This window comes from Brassica napus, chromosome C2, assembly GCF_020379485.1.
Source record: "Brassica napus cultivar Da-Ae chromosome C2, Da-Ae, whole genome shotgun sequence".
Lineage (NCBI taxonomy): Eukaryota > Viridiplantae > Streptophyta > Magnoliopsida > Brassicales > Brassicaceae > Brassica > Brassica napus.
Genome location: NC_063445.1, coordinates 45,524,059 through 45,538,716, shown reverse-complemented (window position 1 = coordinate 45,538,716; position 14,658 = coordinate 45,524,059). Strand labels below are relative to the sequence as shown.

The window sequence follows — 14,658 nt, the reverse complement described above, 5'->3', positions numbered from 1 at the left end:
AGGTTGAAGTTTGTTTGTTATGAATATCTCCTATATATTATTTGTAAAACATTTTTAAGTTGTAACTTAAGTTTTAGTGCTGATGTGTCGTCACCGCAGCTCTTCTCACACGACTTTTTTTTAAGTGGACCAACATGACTAGAGAAATATAAAGAATGCCATTAAAAACCATTAGTGTATTAGTGTTTTAATGTATACATATAAGTCGACGAAATCTGTAATTAATATTGGTTCATTGATGTTTTTTTTACGGTTTGTATTAAACCCAATGTAATTAAACCCATTGTAACCGAACATTTTAAAAACAGGTATGGGCTGTGGTTTACACAATGTGATAATCACGTTACTTCACTGAGATTCAATTTGTTATACTAAAGTGTATGATGGTGGGTTCGAAATATAGGTTGATTTTAATCAAATGAAGGGATCTATTTTGGATCAGAATTTCTTGGTGTTTAGCAGTCATCTCATCTCGATGTTTTATTGGAGTGCATTACAGATTCAAATGAAGGGATCTATTATGGATCATACAATTTATACGTTTGTTGTTTCAGTGGATTACAATAGGCATCTATGAATGTATTATGGATCATACAATTTCGTTTGTGTAGATGCATGTCCTATAGATGCATGTCCTACAAAACAATTAAAACATGGAGAATGTCATTTACGTTAATATTGTGTCGGTTTATCAATTGAATCGTACCATCAATTGAATCGTCGATATTGTTAGTACTCTAAAAGAAAATAATACGAGAGGAGTAAAAATACCTAAATATCTAATTAAAATATCTAAATCGCTAATGCCCGCAAAAAATGGAAATGAAGTGTTATTCAAGTTTGTAAATAGGGCTGGGCAAATAAACCGAACCCGAAAATCCGAACCGAACCCGATCCGATAAAAATGAATCCGAACCGATCCGAACCCGACATAAATACCGAATGGATCCTGTTTTTTGGTATTTTGGGTTATGGGTATTATCTGAACCGAACCCGGACCTAAATGGATATCCGATAGAACCCGAAACATTTAAAATCACAAAAAATAACTTCTACCAAATATGATCTTAATTCTTAATATGTATCCAAAATACTTTAAGATATTATTGAACTTCTAAAATAATTATCTGTTACACGAATGTTGATGGTGGAATGTGGCGGTTAAAGCCTGAAGTTTTTAGATTTTGGTTTTGTTTTCATTGAATAATGTTTCTCATTTCATGAGAACTTAGTTTTTGTTTTATGATTTTATTTATCTGGTTTTTTTTCTATCACTAACTATGTTTATCTTTCGCTTGATTTTGAATGATCACGTTTGATGTTTTTTCTTATTTTTGAATCGATTTTAGTTATGTTTTGGCTATTAAAATATGTACAAATCATGTATTTTAAATCCGAAGAACCGATTTCATTTATGTTTTAGTTACAAAACAGGTTCAAATCAGGTATTTTTAAACCGAAGAACCGATTGGGACCCGAACCCGAAAGTACAATGGGTTATACCAGTTTTTTGAAGATTTACTAACCCCGATCCGAACCCGATAGAACCCGAACCGGTCCCGAACCGAACTTTTATATAACCCGAATGGGGTTGATTTTGATAAACCCGAAAAACCAAAACCCGAATTGATAAAACCGAAACCCGATTAGGACCCCGAATGCCCATGCCTATTTGTAAATGTCTAATGAAGAATATACATATCTATCATAATATTTATATATTCATTATAAGGAAAATACATTTAATTTCACTTTATGTTGCATTTAGAAACTTTATTAGCATATTTATTGCATATTTAATATATGATTGGGCATATTGTCTGATTTTCCATTTCTATTTCTGTAAGCAGTTAATTTTTCGAGTACTTCCAGCGCAAGCAACATTATCTATCACGCAAAATATATGAAATATGTTTATTGCCATCATAGATAAAATCCGTAGATAACCATTTAATGAGCAGATATTGCAAATTCGAATATTATTGTATAATACTCCCTCCGTTTCTTGATTAAAGTATGGTGCTTTGATTGTTATGACAGTGGAGAGGGAGCTTGGAACCATGATGCATGCATTTTTGGGGGTTGATACACTTAAGCGATGAAGATGGTTTCTTTCTCGTAGAAGTTGAAGGTATTAGCTGATGAAATCCGTACTGAGCTTCTTTCTGTGTTACGGAAGACCCAAAAGTCTGTGATAGAGCTTACCCTTGCTCTGCATTATGTGTTCATATTTTGAATTTCTGATTTCTCCGTATGCTTTTATTTTTAAAGATACAGACTTTGAAGACTGGAGAATCCCAAAAGTGGTAGTTGAATCTACAAGTTCAGTGAAGAGAGGCGACCATGAAGATTGGGTTTAGATTAGTTTCTGAGTTAGATTAGGTTTATATCTTGTTTAGTTCGATAAACCAGTTGTAATTTTGTAAACAAATTTCGATCTATAAAAAACTTGTTTGTTTGTATTTTGTGATTTGAAAAAAAAAAAACCTAAACCCTAAACATGTTTTAAATCTGTAAACATAAATTAAAAAATTTCAATATTTTCATAACAGCTTGAATCTTAAACTTAAATTCAAAATTTAATCATTTTAAAAGTTAATAAGAACTTTTTTGCTTATTTGAATTTTATAATTAAAAAAAAAACAAAATCCTAAACCCTAAACATGTTTTAAAATTCTAAACAGAATTAAAAAATTACAATCTTTTCATAATATAATTTTAATCTTAAACTCAAAATTTAATCATTTTAAAAATCTAATCTCAAATTTAAAATCAAAACTATAAACACTAAATTTTAAATCTGCACCATAAATCTAATACCCTAAATCTATAATTTAAACCCTACATATAAAGTCAAAAATCTATAAGATACACATATTACTCCAAACCATATACTCCATATTTAATTAATAATATAACTTCAATCTTTTCATAATATAATTTCAATCTTTAATTTAAACTCAAAGTTTAATTATTTTTAAAAATCTTATATCAAATTTAAAATCTAAATCTTAAAGCTACACCCTAAATATAATGCCCTAAACCCCAAATTCAAACCCTACATACAAAATCATAAATATAATTACTACAAATAATATAATTACTAAACTAAAACCTATTCCTTATATAAACAATAACTTTATTAATTTTATTATTAAATATTTATCTTAACCACAATTATATTTCACAAACCTCAAACCATATACTTTAAACTTAGGGCAACTACAACTATATAAACTAATTATAGTCAACAATAGTAGTATTAATTAACAGATTTTAAAAATTAAAATTTAAAATATTGATTATAAAATCTTAATACTTATATCAAACATCAATTTTTTTTAAATTACAAACCAAAGTCATCAAAATATTGAAAATACAAAAGATAATAAATAAATAAAAAGGAAAAAAGAAAAATCTATTGGGTAACTATTTAAAAAAAGAAAACTATAGACCAATAACTTCTCATCACGCGGATCACCTTTTGAACCGTAGGATTCAATTAAATCAGTGGATGATATTTTTTTTTTTCTTTTCTTCTTTTCTTTTTTTCTCTTTTTCTCTCACAGATCTCTCTTTCTCTTCTCGGCCTCTGATTCTTCCCTTCTCATTTTTTTTTCTTCTCTTTCTCTCTCACAGATCTCTCACTTTCTCTTCTCGACCTCTGATTCTTCTCTTTCACTCTCTGTCTCTATCTCTCATCTTCTCACCATCAACATATACGAATCTGTCTTAACCCATCAGCTCAAACGAAATCTGTCTCCTCTATTTCCGAATTTGTGTAAGTTGTTTTTGTTTAGCGTCTCTCTATTCATCGTTGCTTCTATCCTTAAATCTGTTGATAACATTTATTTTATATGTATTTACATACTGATTTGTTTTTTTGGAATGTGAAGGAAACATGAGATTTTAACAAGGAGACAGAAGATTTGGCAGAGGAGTAGGAGACGCGACGAGCAGATCGAACGGTGGCTCTAGCACCAGATTGAATCCTTGCTTCAGCAATAGCTTCTAGAGCCATTTGAGGCGTCGGTGTAGAAGAAGTGGTGTGTGACTGAAAGATGGTGACGTTGGAGCGTTGTGGTGATGGAGACGACGGAGGCGCAACTGATATGCTGCGGTTTATGTTTAGGTTTTGTTAATTAGGTTTTGGTTAATTAGGTTTGGTATAATGTGTTTTAATTAATTTTTGGTTTAATGTGTTCTGGTGTATTTGATTTTTTAATTCTGGTTTAGTGTTACATTTATTTGTAATCTAAGCTTAATTAATAAATAAATTTTTTTATTTTTAATTACAAATTAGTTTTCGGATTTAATGTTAAATTATCTTATTTTAAACTAATCAAATTAGATTAATTAATCACTATTGATTAATTAAATTTAACTATTTTATTTTAAATTGTAGCATTATATATATGTCATTATAAAATATTTTACAGCGTTAAAAAAAAAGCCATCAAAAATTACATAATAACACATATCAAATGCTATAAATGACTATTGTATAGCTAAAGATTAACGCTACAACATCTCAAATATTTATAGCACATGGAAAAACGCTACGATAGGAGGGGGTTCTATTATAGCTGCGGCTATCACGGCGTTCTTCGAAACATTACGAAAACAATATGGTAGCAAATTCTCGATGCTACTAATGCCGATATTTCTTGCAGTGACGCTGAGTAGCTGACGTCAATAATTCTCTTCGTTTAACTTTAAAACTGTGAGCTGTCAATCTTCTTTGTACTTTCCCTTCAAGTTTTCACATATATACGACAGAAAAAAAGATCTACATAGCAATGCAACGTGTCCTTTTTACTTTGAAGCAATATTACTCCACTCTTCTGAACAGATTTACAGCCGTTTTGTTGATCCAATTCCTTTCAACTTATTTTTCATGGTTTTATTATAACTTTTTAGGGGAGGTTATTGGAACCAGAATTTGGAAAGAGTTGAGTGATTTTAGAAGTTGACAGATTTTTAAAGTTTAGAAGATTTCACAAATGTTTCCGAATTTCTATCTAATATTTTGTATTGATTTCTATAGATTATTATTGATTATTAAGAATTTGCACAATATAGTTTTTTCAAAAAGCTTTTTCTTCTAAGGTACAAAAAAAGTTGTTGAAATTTTCAACAATGAATTTCGATGAGACACTATTATATTATCGTTTGGTGTGTTTACATAGACAAATGTGTTTTATGGTATTGGTTATTTGTGTTATGCATTGTTTGTTCTTAGGTTTTTTTTTTTGTCGACGCCCATCTTCTAAGATCAAGTGGTAGTCGGGTTTGAGTCGTTCCGAAGAGATGCTCTGTCCGGCTGGGTCTGATCTATATGGGAAGAAGTCGGAAGGAAACTAACTCGGAGGCAAAGGTCGGCCAGTCAGTAGGGTTAGCAATCATGTCCACCAGGTCGGAACAGTCTGTCTCGATATGAATCACAGTGTACTGCAACTCTTGTAAAACAGGACATCGCCCATATGAGTCCTTCCATCTCTACATGAAGGGCTGATAGGCTTTTCCTGCAACCTTGTAGTCCAAATCTTTCGACTCCTATTTGATCCTTGTAGAACCACCCTAAGCCACTAACCGTGCTATTATCGATCCATGATGCATCGATCTGGCAGGTCGGACGTTGGGGGTCCACAGGGAGAGTCAAAACCAGCAACGGAGCAGGATGTTTCTCCTCTTCTCCTCCCTCCTCAAGTAAATTCGCTTTCCTCCAACATTCAGCTTCAAGGGAAGCTAGCTGGAGGGTATCCAATGGTGAGATATCCTTACCATTGAAAAATTTATCATTGCGAGCCTTCCAAATGTACCATAAGATCCATGGAAAAGTCTCAATAAGTGGTTCCATAGAGGCCACGTTTCTCTTCTTCCAAAAAAGGAAGTTCATGTTTTGATAAACAGAAGTACTCGGGAAGTAACCCGGAAGGGACAAATAGTTTGATAAAGCCCACACCTGGAGAGCCGGGGGGCATTCAAAGAGGAGGTGATTAATGGTTTCCTCAGGGTCACCGCATCTAGGACAGCTCCTATCAGTGCCCAAGTGTCTATAGGCAAGTCTTTCGGCTGTAGCAATACATCCTGTCAAAGCTTGCCACATAAAGTGTTTCATCTTCCCAGGCCGGGGATACTCCACACATGGCTCTGTAAACCACTGATACTCGGTTGTACAATATGGGCTTCGTCATCACACAATTTAGTCTTCTGTAAATGTTGATATCCTGATTTTACTGAGTAAACGCCCGACTTTGTAAAGTTCCACGCGTACCCATACCATGTATAGGAGCTGTCCTAGATGACATATTTTTAAGAGTATTGTTTCCTCAGGGTCACCGCATGGTTTGTTCTTAGTTATGTTGTGAAAATAATCATTTTTTATCTTCATACTACATGACATATTTTTAACAGTCTTGTTTTAATTGACATTTTTTTTGAAACACCACTCATACAAACGGAAAATTATGTTAGAACACACCAAATACGAAACTTACCGACAAAGAGATCTTCTAAAAATCACATGTCAAACAAGAAAAATATATCATAAAGTGTAAGAATGTATTTATTAGTACACAGATTTCAGAAATCTTATGAGTATGCATGCTATTTTCAAAGTCTGGCTTATGAATAAAAATATAAAGAATTTAGTTCCCATAACCATAGAATTTAATAGAATAGCAAAATCAATAAAAACTAAACTTTTTGAATAACAAAGGATTTGAATAGAATTTAAAAGTTTTTAAACCATTAACAATGGATTTTAGAAAGACTTTTAAAATCCATAAACCAATAACCATGGATTTTTAAAATTTTATAATTCTTTAACCAAACCACCCCCCCCCCCCCCCCCCCCCCCCCCCCCCCCCCCCCCCCTTACATTCATGGATTGTTTGAACTACAATTTAAAGTCCGTTACTTTCTGAAACAGCCCTAAAATATCGTGTTATAGATTCTTTATAACCGGTTATGATGACATTCATGAGATGATACACGTAGAAAATATTTAAATTCACTTAACCATAAAACATATAGATAAACACAAACTGCAACGAATGCCACGTCATACATGCCCTATTATTCAAAACCATCAAAGAGAAAATAAAAGTTACAGATAAAGAGAAGACCGACCGTAAACCCTAGACACCATCACGAGTCTAGACAAGACGTACAGGCTCTCATCGAAACATGTCGCTTGTAATCTTGAGCTTCAGCATCTTCTGAAGGACATAATGCTCGGGCTCCTCTTTTCTAGGAATCTTGGGAACGGTGAGCCACATCACTCCATCGACAAGTTCAGCCTTAGCTTCCTTCACCTCGAAAACCGCTGGATTGCAAACTAATGTGCCTTCGTATTTGCGTCCGTCGTGGCTGTACTCGGGCATGTCGGGTTCGTGGGCGGAGAAGTGGACGTTCTTACCCTCCTCGACCCTGTAGACGAAGCTTGACGCGGAACACCCAGGCATGTCTACCCTCATCACAAACGCGTTCTCCATGTTCTTCGTCTCGTACACCTCTTTGTTCCCACTTTTCTGGAACCGGTTACTCGCTACAACACACACACGACAGATCAGTAAGAGAATAAAGATATTTGTTAACAGAGAAAACACTTTTGTACGAAAAATATGTAACGAAGAAAACGTACGTATAGGTGGCAAATTCTTCGGCCGCTGTCTGCCGGAATATGATAACCCTTTGCCGGAGCCGCCTACTTTGCTCATGGCTGAGAACGACGCTGTTTTGCTGATTTGGAAACTGGAAAGTGCAGTTTGATTAAAACTTGAGAAAGTAAAAGGCGTTTAAGGATATATACTGCGCAATAGCGGATGGGGGACAATAACTTGTCAGTTTTGGAAAAAGCTTTAACTTGTTATGGGCCTTATAAGTGGCCCATTTATGTTATATTTAATGAGCCTTAATAAGATTGAAGAAGGCAACTTATATTGAATCTTTAATTTAAGGATAACGGTTACAAAACTTTAGTTTTGTTATAGAGTGCAATCAATGAAATCACGACACACGTCCTCAATTGCACGTGATCCCAAGCTCTCCCAGAGCATCAAATCAGTTATACAGTTCTTTGGTTCGGCCATTAAACGGATTGGGTTGGTTTAGTCAAAATAGCTCCGGTTGATAACGACTTCCACTTTAGGTTTTGATTTTAAATTTTTGATTGAAGAGATTTTGATAAAGATTGTAGCTACTATCTAAAAAAATTAAAAAGCATGTATTGATATCAAAACTTGTAGAAGCTGTGACTATTATAGGAAAATACATTGATATTTATAAATTATGTTTAAAAACTAATATAAAATCAGTAAGAATGCAAAATCTTAAAATAAAATAGGAAAGAAACTTTCAGAATTAAGAAAAAAAATCATTTTTATTATTTTAATTATCTGTTTGATAACAAAAATCTACATTAGGAAATAGAATATCATAAAAACAAATTGCAGAAATTTTGAGTTTCCGATTCTTATAGTATAATTCATCTTTAGATCATCAAAATTTATTTTTTCGTTTTAACACAAATTTGTTCTAAGCTTGTTGTTGACGTTTTGAAGTTTTTAGTAATATATTAAGTCTAGTTATTTAATTAATAGATGAAAATAAGACTGATTTTTAATACGCATAAACATAATTAAAATTATCTAACTAATAGGTAGGCTTTAGTTTATTTATTAGTAAAAATATAAACAGTGTATATCTATACTATTATTTGAAAAGTGAATTTTCTTATTTGTCACATTCTCCATGATTTTAGGGCTGAGTCATTAATTTTAATAAATAATTTTACTTAAACTATAATTAAAATATAATTCATTATTTATCTGATTACAAATTAATATTATAAAATTATCTCGAAACAATAAATGGAAAATTTTTTTAAAAAAAAGATAAAATAATTTCATTTATTTATTTTGTGTTTATCTACATCTTTCTTTCTTATACACTAATTTTTATAATTAGTAGTATATATATACATATAATAATTAGATTTATTATTATACTAAAATAATTAAAATAGGCTTATAAAAAATATCAAAAATTGATTTATATTTTTTTGTAAGTGTGATATGTCATGGAATATGTTTTCTAAATTATTAAATTTATTTTAGTATTAAAATGCTAAAAATATGTATATAATTAATAACAATAAATTTTATTTAGTTTGCTATTCGTGATTTTCTAAATGTTTTTTATTGGGAATGGAATTATATTTTTTAAATATTTTCAAAATGTTTGTCGCCAAAAGAGAATATTTTCAAAATCTTAATTTAAAATTAACTCTACTTACTTTTATTTTTTTCAAGAATTTCAGAGAATTATAACTTTATTTAAATTACAATTTATTCAAAAGACTATTATGTAAAGAAAAATGTGATTATATTTTTATAGAAAAAAGTATTTTCTAAATCACTTTTTTTAGTTATATTTACTAAAGTTTGAAAGTTAAAAGACCATTTTGAAAATCAAAAAAAATATTTTTTTACACTAAAAAATATTATATATTTAGAAGAAAATAGCATGTCTTTATTTTAAATGAAAAATAGAGATTGACTATAGCATATTTTTCTCTCTATTATATCATTTAGAATTGAATATAAGAATAGCTAACAAATGTTCTTATCTTATACATTATATATTAATGATTTATTTGTTAACTTGTTTGAGTGTATATTCAGTTATTATGGGAGGTATTTCACAATATAATTATAAAATTCAATCATTTTATTTACTTTGATTAATATAATATGTAAAGTTGGGTTAGGTTGAACAATTTTTTTGCTTTTGATTTATTTTAAGATTTTGAAGGTTTTGGTAATTTCAACGATTTGGTTTAATAACATCACTTTGTATTAGCAGTTATATATATTTTTATTTAATTATCTAAATGCTTATAAATTAATATAATAAAAATTGTTTAAAGATAATAATCTATTTTAAAATAATAAGATATTGACCTTGTTATCGAAAAATAATATTTTAAAATTAATAAAAGATAAAAAATTAAGAAATTAAAAGATTCATAAAAATATTATAAATTTAATGTTTGACTTCAAAATTTTGATCTTTAAATTAAATAGTAAATTTGTTAATAAATATCTATTAAGAAGAATTATGTCCACCCGCATGTGCGGGCAAAACAACTAGTGATTATTAAAAATTAATAATTCATTTTCTTACAGCATAGTCCAATTTGATTGTAATTGTGTTAGATATTTAATTATCTTTTAGTTGTTTAGTTTCTTTAAAAAGAGTAGACTATAAAAAATGGAAGAAATAAACAGTATTTGTCTAAAGCATGGAGCATTACAACATGTTTTTCTAGCCACGTGTCATCACTGAGATGATTCGTAGAATCTTTAGAAAAAAATAAGTTGGTCCATATAAATATATATTATACTTTTTATTAAACTAACTATCAAACTGATTAGTCGTGTACAAAAAAATATTCTCAATTATTTCCTTAAATAAAAGCAACAGAATTACCTAATATGATTAACATATGTATTACAATTAATTATTATGAATAATACATATTTGATAACAATTTTTGTATCATCTCTCTTTTGTTTAAATTTATATTATTAAAATAAATTAAAAATCACAGTAAGCATATAATAAAAATTAGATTCTTACTTATATGTTATATTTTGAATTTTTTAAAACAGCTATAAATTACTAAAATGGTAAAAGTCTCACACTGAAAATTTCGTTATCGATGGTTTCTTTTATCAATGATCATATATATATATATATATATATATATATATATATATATATATTATAAATTAAATTAAATTAATAGCATATTAAAATATATAAATAATTAGTTTCAAAATTTTCAGTAAAATATTATTGAGATCTTAATATTTTAATTTTGAAATTTGTATTGAAAAATATCACATTAAAATTTTTGTGATTAACGGTTTAAATTTTTGTTACAACAAATATACAAATGAGAATAAAATCATAGGAGTAGGAAGTGTCAACAATAAATATTTATATTAAAAACCGCGCTTTAGTAGTCCAGTGGTGGTTGAACTATCTCGCTCTCTGCCCCTTCTTCGGGAGGTCAAGGGTTCGAGGGCCACCGCTGGCAGATGTTGCTCTTGAGGGTCTTCGGGCCCAATACGGACACTTCACACGAGCGCGGCCACTGGTCCAATTACATGTGGCTGGCCAGCACCTCTGGATGATCCTCGGCGGGCTCCGGCGGCTCCTACGGGGGTTCACCGGACGGTCTTTGGGCGCTAGTCGGAGTCCTACGGGTCATCCGGACACCAGAGTCATCAAAAAAAAATATTTATATTAAAATATACTATATATATATATATATATGTCAATATCACTAAAGTTTAATTATATACCATATAAAGTAAATAAAAAATGAATGTTTTGATTTATTTACCAAAAACATGATTCTAAATTAAGCAAAAGGTATTGGTTATGATTTATGTGCTTACTCTAATGTATATACTTTTATATATACAAATTATTTTTTAAATAGGTGGTTTCTAATATGTTATTTGATCTTGACAATCCTAGAAATACGCGTCTTCAAATCGAACTGATTTTTAATATTAGAAGCACTATATATATATATATATATATATATATATATATATGTATTATTTCATTCAGATTAAATAATTTAGTGTTGGTTTTTATTCTTAAAAAAAAATTAATGAAATATTATGACAAGATTCCAATCACCTCCTTTTGAGTTTGTTTGAAGAATGAGAGATTTGATCATTTGTCAAATATTTGTTTTTCCCTAACATTCTACCTAGGTATTATAGTTGTAAAAATGAAAGATTTGAATTATTTATTATAAGTTTTTTGGTTTATCATTTAATAAATTAAACAGTTCTTAGTTTATATATAGTTTACATATACTAGAATGATAAAGTATTATATATATTTTATCGGTATATTCTTAAGTAACTAAACCTCAAAACCGTAAGTTAATAAAGTAAGTACTTTTTTGTTGTTTTAGAAGTAGACGATTTTTAGACCGAACTGGCGAATATATACTAGACATACATTTATATTTCGAGTCTGCACTTATATTCTATAACACTTTGATATTAGATTTGAACACTAACATGTGAATAGAGTTTGCCAGTGATTTTCTTCAAAAAAATTTAATTCTTAGATATGTATCTAGAGTGGAACTAATTGTTACATAAGTCCATCTTTTTAAATTGACACTTATCACTGAATTCATAGAAGAAGTTAAAAAAAAAAAAACATAACTGATATCAGTAAAATAGAAACGAGAACGAAAGCACAATTTTATAGATATAGAAAATGAAATCACTTATGGAGACTCGATAGTAAACAAATCAAGAGCAGAAAACATAATCTCATTTCGTCATTTTACAATTGATGTTGCCTATCTGATTTTGGTGATGTGTGTCAGCCGCAAAACTTAATTTCATTTTGTGCATATAAAGTCTTAAAAATAATTAAAATGAACTGTAATACGTTCAATCTTTAATAACGATGATACATTTAATAGACCAACATTTATATTCGTCATTATACAATCGATAAAGAGTGTAGTGTTGCAAAATGTTAAAACCATTTAATGACAAAGCATTAGTATAAAAAAATTCATTCCCCGCATGCGCACGGATTATCATCTATAAACAGTTATTTAAAAAGTAAAGATCTAACAATTAATATTTGATGACTTTAAAAGGCTTAGAGAAAGGAACCAAAAGTCTGATTGGCTTAAAATGAAATATGAAAACTGTATGATATACCACAAAACCACAGCAGCCTACACGCCAATATGTGATCAGAAGAAAATAAATATGTGGTCACAAAGAAACAAATCTACTGGTACACCAAACAGGTTTGTCAAGTATATTTGTGGAAAAGAAAATAAGTCTGTGAAAAATTGATTAAACCTTTATTATAACTAGATGAATTTCACAAAATCATGAGATAATATATATGGTTTTTTGTTGATAAATATTATTTTAGAATTCAATTTATTTTTAGTATTTGATTCTTAAAAAGGAAAATCTACCAAATAAAATAAAATGGGTTTTGACTAAAAGAACACCCAAAGAATAAAATGACAAAAAAATGTTTCATTAAAAAGATATATATCATTTATACCCTTACTTTATAGATATATAAATATAAAAAAATATCTAAAAATAATAAAAAAAATATTATTTTCAAAACTTCATTACTTAAACTTAAACCCTAAATCTAGATTAGTTAAATTTAGGGATATACGTGTCATTAACATCTCTATTGAAAACTATTTTGGTCAGTTTGGACATTCTGTGCTATATTTACGATAAAAAATTTTACTGTTATTCTACGATATTTTTCTTCTTAAAATTCTATTTTTTGCTTGTGTTTTGCTTTTGTTTTGCTTTTGTTATCTAATTTTTTACTGTATTTGTTTGAATTTTATAGACGAGGTCATATGATATCCAAATCAGACCAACAAACCATTTGTTCATATAGAGATGTGTATGGACAGAAATTTTAAAATCAACAACTAATAGAATGTTTCTTTCAACAAAATCATGTTCAATTTATGGATATATTTACTGTTAATAGACCCAATAATTGCTTCATTATGCAACAAAAGAATGGTTATATTACTTCTACACGAGGAATTTACATCTCTTATTTAGGCAATGGAATGCATGAGAAGATTACGGCAATTCCAATGTGACGTTTGCAAGAGATTCTTCTCAAGTGGTGAAGATTGTTTCAGAACCTAAAAAATGACTTGCATTTGTATCTTATCTCGAATAAGTACGACGGAAAAAGGAAAGTCTCACAACTTTCACGATCACTCATGTACCCAGAATTCGAAACACAAAGGCAGATAATCTTGCACGAAGAGCTAGATGTCAACCAACGTATTTTGTCTTCATAGACATTGAGTCCTCCTTCTGGTTAGCAGTCTTAATCGAGTCTAATGCTGATGGCAAAACAAAAAGAATGGTTATATTAATAGTATCCAAACATTCCATGATGAAAAGACACATTAATATAGAAAAGGGAAAATTTCATAAGAATACTCCAACTAAATTTTACTAAGCTTTTTAATACTCAAAATTTTTCATTACCGAGTTTAATACCCCAACTAATTATTTTGTTCATTTTAATACGAAAACTTTTAAAATTGTACCCCTTTTAATACCCAAACTTTTTTATTTTAATTGAAAATACTAATAAGTTTCAAACAAAACTTAAAAAATCTCTAAAATCTAAGAAAATATTACAATTTTCTAATTTTTTTAAGATTTAGAAAAGAAGGTAAAGAAATTAGTGAGAAAATTTTAAATTTAATTTTGACTGAAAATAAAAAAAATGTGTTTTCTATTTCAGAAAACAAACTAAATTCAATATTTGAAACTTAAAAATTTTAGTACAAATTTTAAGGTTATACACAATTTAGTTACTTGAATTTCTCAAACAGAAAACAAAATTAGAATTTTCTGAGATTTGTTTTGTAAACTTTATAGATTTTTTATTTTATTTTTTTGAAATCTATAAATAATTTAACTAAAATATAAAAAGTTTGGATATCAAAATGGGCATAATTTTAAAATATTTTATATTAAAATGAAAAAAATAATTAGTTGGAGTATTAAACTGGGTAACAAAAGA

At 29.2% G+C, this 14,658-nt stretch overlaps 1 protein-coding gene and 1 long non-coding RNA gene across 2 annotated transcripts; one reads left to right on the top strand and one right to left on the bottom strand.

The window, feature by feature from the left end:
• The first annotated feature begins 2,724 nt into the window (after positions 1-2,724).
• Positions 2,725-4,292, top strand: LOC106379707. Its single transcript, XR_001276151.3, has 2 exons — positions 2,725-3,781; positions 3,897-4,292. It is a non-coding gene; the product is annotated as an uncharacterized LOC106379707 (long non-coding RNA).
• Positions 4,293-7,020: 2,728 nt separating this feature from the next.
• On the bottom strand, positions 7,021-8,369 carry LOC106380377 (14.7 kDa heat shock protein-like). The gene is made up of 2 exons (XM_022695530.2): positions 7,649-8,369; positions 7,021-7,552 (listed from the first exon to the last, which is right to left on the bottom strand). The coding sequence occupies exons 1-2, from the start codon at positions 7,722-7,724 to the stop codon at positions 7,182-7,184; spliced, it is 447 nt and encodes a 148-aa protein (XP_022551251.1). The 5' UTR covers positions 7,725-8,369; the 3' UTR covers positions 7,021-7,181.
• Between the last annotated feature and the right edge of the window lie 6,289 nt (positions 8,370-14,658).